Source organism: Myotis brandtii, unplaced genomic scaffold (genome assembly GCF_000412655.1).
Source record: "Myotis brandtii unplaced genomic scaffold, ASM41265v1 scaffold1282, whole genome shotgun sequence".
In the NCBI taxonomy this organism is placed as follows: domain Eukaryota; kingdom Metazoa; phylum Chordata; class Mammalia; order Chiroptera; family Vespertilionidae; genus Myotis; species Myotis brandtii.
The window spans coordinates 162,026-167,272 of NW_005354519.1; the positions used below are offsets into that span (position 1 = coordinate 162,026).

At 49.0% G+C, this 5,247-nt stretch overlaps 1 protein-coding gene across 1 annotated transcript in view; it reads left to right on the plus strand.

The window, feature by feature from the left end:
• LOC102242106 (chromosome unknown open reading frame, human C8orf74) overlaps positions 1-1,098 on the plus strand; it is a 22,989-nt gene extending 21,891 nt beyond the window's left edge. Inside the window, exon 4 of the mRNA XM_005859631.1 lies at positions 850-1,098. Coding sequence (XP_005859693.1) covers positions 850-1,098 — 249 coding nt within the window. The remainder of the gene's footprint in view (positions 1-849) is intronic.
• Positions 1,099-5,247: the final 4,149 nt, after the last annotated feature.

Below are 5,247 nucleotides of genomic sequence, written 5' to 3' on the forward strand. Positions count from 1 at the left end.
ATCAAGGAAACATTCTGGGGCAAATGTAAGATTTTCCATGAGATTTTGAGCTAAAATATGAGATCTCAAAGAAATGTTTTCTAGGCAACTGGATACTCCAAGTATGTCCCCAACACCCCCAGCGCAGGCATGAACTGCTATTTGGCTGCTTGAGCAGGGAACTGGAAAAAATAGTTACATAGTTCATGTCTCCAGGATTTCATGATGCCGTAATCCGGGTTTAGATGACAGAGAAGGTCTGTTTAAGGTGGCAGATGGTGGGTGGCTGGTTGGGGGACTTCTCCACTCTCTAAGAAATTTCCCATCCTCTCCAAAGAAGCTACTAAAACTTTGATATGTGGGAATGAGATGAGGGCAGGAGAAAAAGGAAGGGGAATGATATCCAAATGGAGCTTGTGTTGGCCAGAAAGCAGGGGATATGGCACTGGCCTGTGGTTCCAGAACAATGTTGGTAATAAATGATACACTCAAATAGGGTGATCACCACAATAGGCCAGAATGGAGAAGAAAAGGAGCAATTGCTGGAGGTCTAGCTGTAGGTAGAGGATCATAGCTATGGCCAACCCAGAGCTGGTTGGGAGGAAGGTGAGAGACCTCATTCTCCTCCCACACTCAGATCTCCTGCCAGAACCTCCCATTGGTGGAACTCCACCAGAAGCCAAAAGCTAAGGTAGCTGGTTGATGCTGCCCTCATACGTCGTCCTCCCAGGGCAGAGTAGGGTGAAGGGTGGAGGGAAATGGAAGGTGCTAGCACTCAGTAAGAGGAGAGAATTGGATCCTGTTGAGGAACCTTATCTACAGAGGCCTTCCCCTGAGGCCTGTTCACCAGCCATGTTCCATTTCTTCCAGGAGTTAGAAAATCTCATCAACGAGGCCATTCACATCCAGATCAAGTGCCTGAAAGAGCTGCTTCAGTATGAGATACAGACAACTTTTGATATTTTGGACCTGAAACTTCAGAAGAAGACTTTAAATCTCAATGCTCCTATCCCTTTCCCACTCTCCATCAGTGGCCAGCTAGGCCAAGATGAATCTCTTAAGATCAACAAAGCACGCAAAGCAAAGAAAGCAAAAGGCAAGAAGGAATCTAAAGACTGATTGAGGAACAATCATTGACGATTATGGAAGTATTAGGTATTATGCTCAGCACCCAATAGGTCAGTGATTTCTAGTGATTAAAAGAAATGTCACAACACCCATCATCTTATCTCTATCTTCTTTCTGGAAACCATCTTCTACTACCTGAAAATCTAACCCAAATAAAAAGGCTGTTCTCTGCCAAGCACAGAGCTTTGTGCCTGGTGGGCAAGCAAACAGCCCCTCCTTACTAAGCCTGAGTCTAGACACTGAAGACAGAACCACCACCAGTGGGTTGAAGCAGGTAAGAGTAGGGGTGACACCAGACACCAAGAAGGACTTCTAGGGGACACACTGGTTCTGTTGCTCGCATGGGGAGAACAGGTCCTAGGATTCTGTGGCCTTTCTGAGACAGGTACACAGAGTAGACCACTCTACATGCAGCCTGCTCTACATGTGCTGGTCTCCCTGCTGGAGGAGCCTGGTGCCTCTAGAGAACTCTTCCTTCTGAAAAAATCCACTCTGTTTAGACTGAGTCAGGGGAGCAAGCTCTGTCTTAGAGATCAGAGATCAGGTTTCAAACCCAGCTCTGCTGCTGGTCTGCTGTGTGACCTCGCCAGTGTCCTTTCTGTCTCAGGGCCCCAGCTCTCTCTTCTATCAAGTGGGAGAGTTCCGGGCTGGTGTCGAAGGTCCATCTTCCTTAGAAGATAGATGAAGCAAGGTTTGCTATTTCCATTTGTCAAGGGGGTTCAAGGTTCAAGGAGAAGTGAAGTATTTACTCAAAGTCACTCAGCGAGGCAATGAAACAACCAGGATTAGAACTCAGGCTTCCAGACTCATTCATGTGCTCTTTCCCCTGCAACATTGTGCCACGTGTAAACAGTCACACAAATCCTGTAACTGTTGGCTATTGCAGACATATAATTGACAGGTGAATGGGCCCCAGAGATCATGGCAGAAAGGACGTTACCTCTCATTGACTCTTCCCAGGCCAGTGACCTGCTGTCACCTCTGCCGTCCACCCCATGCTCCTTGCTCACAATGGGACGGGCCACAGTGCAGCTCTCCCTGTCATTTTCACGTCTGTCTCTCCATGACCACAGCTGCTTTCTAGGTCTTGCCACCGAAGATGTGCCTGGGTCTCTGTTTCCAGGCAAAGCCAGCCTGCTTTTGGAGGCCAGGCTGAACTTAGGTAGAAAGAGGGAGCCCCGGGAGGGCATGTCACCAGCCCTGGGGCCCTCTGAGAAAATCCCAGGAGACAGGAACTCTGGCCTGGAAAGGGCCTCACCGGGAACACTACCCCAGGCTCTCTCTCTCCATCTTACCTTGATGCCATAGTGAGGATAATTTATACCTGAGACATTTTATAAGCTTCCCAATACCTCTTTGGACAGAAGAAGGAGGTTCCAGGTTTTCCTTAAATTTTTCATCTCTTCATTCATTCACTTATGTATTTATCCTTCACTCCACAGGAATTTTTTAACATCCATATCTACTGAAACTGCCAGGGCCCAGAGGGAAGTGTGAGAGCTGCCATCCTATCCTGTCCAGGCCCGACCAGGATCCCCAAACACCCATGCAGCTGTGTATGTGTTTGTGTGCACATATGTGCAAGCATGTGTGTGTGTTTGGGGGATGCAGAAGGGGCAAGTGGGTACTGCTCCATGTTTAGGCCATATGCTGGGGACGACCCCCCACCCCCATGCTGAAGCAGGACATAATCAGACACCCCGGCCAACCAAGGAACAAACCAGGCTATGAGCACTGCTATTGTGTCCAAAAGACATTGGAAGTATCGGTTGACGATAGGCTGGGGCAATTCAGTACAAAGGGATTGCAGCTCCCTCTTGCCTTGCTTTACTTCCAAGTTGAGGGAGGTTCAACCATCCCATCCACACCCACACCCCGCATCCCAGCCTTGCCTTGCCACTGACTAGAGAGATCCTCAGGACCCCCAAGGCTTTAAACCTTTTCAGATTCAGGCCATTTGTATCCAGAACTGTGGACAATGGACTACTGACACTGCTCTCCTCGCTGGACCTGACCCTTCCCAGAAGGACTCCTACCATGGGTGCCTCCAGTCACCACCCCATGGGTAGAACCCCAGTGTGGCCAGGGCCATCCTCCTAGCACCAACCAAGTGTCTAATAAGGGGGCTAAGGGGTAATGCAGAAGCTGTGAGGGGGGAGAAGGTGGTTCCTGAAGTTGTGTGTCCACATAGTCAGCTTGAAAGACCCACCCCCTCATTTCATCCTTAGGGGTGGCTTTCCCTAACCTGGAAGGGTTGGGGTTGGAGTTAGGGTTTCAGCCACATAGTAGGTACAGTTGTTAAATAATGTTTGGGAAGTGAAGGAAGAATGAGTGAGTGAATGAATGAATGAATGAATGCAAATTTTAAGAAAATCATGGAACTCCCTTCCTCTGTTCACAAAAATATTGGGAAGCTTATCAAACTTCTCAGGTGTTAGACACTCCTCCCTGTGAAGGACCTGCCAAGGGCGAAAGTAGGGTTGATGGAAGTAAGAGCCTGCCTTGCCCTTAAGGTACTGTCCTAAACAAGATCTCCCCATTTAGCGAGGGAGACCAACACCTCTATGCCCAGCTGATTTCCATAGTCACCTGGTGTCATCTGCCCAAGGACAAACAAGGGAAGCCTGGGGGCTTGGTGTCTGAGGAGGAGGAGGGAAACCCTAAACCCCAAGGCCTTTCCAGTCCAGGAGCAAACCAAAGGGCTTTGGAAAAGTTTAATTCCAAGCACAGGTCCCTGCGCAGGCTTGAGAAGCTGCTGTTCCCCTTCAGCTCCTCCCCAATTATCTAGTTGTCCTGGTTACAGAACTTGTTAAATGTCTGCTTCACATGGAGCTGAGTTGCGCTTATGAAGGACCTGGGAATGGGGAAGTCGCAAGGAACCAGAAATGAGGAGGGAAGCCACAGCGACGAGTGGATCCAAGGCTTCCGCAGAAACAGGGGTGGGGGCCTCAAGCCCTCTACACCAGGGGAGCTAAAACTGAGCCTTCTCTATCAAGGTTAGAACAGAGAATGGGAGGGCCCCCTGGGAAAGCCCCTCCCACTGCCCCACCTGAGGAAACAGCACTAAGCAGCCTTCTGTAGCAACTTGTGGATGACCCCAGGTCTACTGTGGGAGGGCAGTCCCACCTGTGCCCCACTCTTAGGCAGGCGTGGATGCTGACACCAGGTGTGGAAACCCCAAACTGAGAAAATGCCCTAAAATCAGGCTAAGATTGGAGCATCCCTTAGAGACCGAGGATAAAGTGCCCCATTGGTGAGGTGACCATACCTGCTGGTTGACTCCTATTGTCCCTGTGTCCTGCCTAGTTTGTCATTGCTTAAGGGAATCCAATTAAGAATTGGATAGGACTGGTAGCCCTCCACTTGTACTTCCAGCTTCCCCCAAGATTGCTTCTCTTGGTGTGTGCGTCACATGCGCAGTGAGCAAATTTTCACCTCAACTCAAGGCTAAATGCAAAAGATGATGAGGGCCGACTTGCCTGTCCTTCCCCACCCTTTCCTGACTCAGTGTTACCCTCTCAGGGGCAATGCATGCAACTGTCCTTGAGATGGTGAAATGCATGCAGATATAGCAACTAATGAGAGTTAGTTTCCCCTCTGGAGTGATGCTAAGGGACAAACAGTATTGCTGTTCTGCCAGTTGTGCCATGGCCTGCAAATGTATGAAGCCACCGGGTCAGCAGGGAAAGGTGGGAGTGACAAGTGAGGGTATACACATGATGTGCAGGAGCTCAAAGGCAGGCTTCTTGCTAATGGGCTCAGACAGTGGTGGGAGCAGCCTTGCTGCAGACAGTGCCATTTACTGTACAGTGTGAATCTGCAATTATTTATCTTGGTGTTTGCTATGGCATTTTCATTTTTCAATAACCCTCAGTAGCAATGACTTCGACAAAAAAAAGGAAAGTGCAAGAGTAATGAAAATGTAAGTTATCTTGACTTTCTCTTCTTCAAGAAAAGTAATAATGAAACTGTAACATGTAAAATGGTTCCCTGTGTTTACCATCCCCCTGAGAATCATAGTGATGCCAATCCTAATATATAAAAAGCCAGGGGTCGTCACAACCAAAACAACTGGATGGATGACCAAACAGCAGGCTGCGTGGGGCAACCAGGCTGGCAGGGGGGTTAGTGAGGGACAAC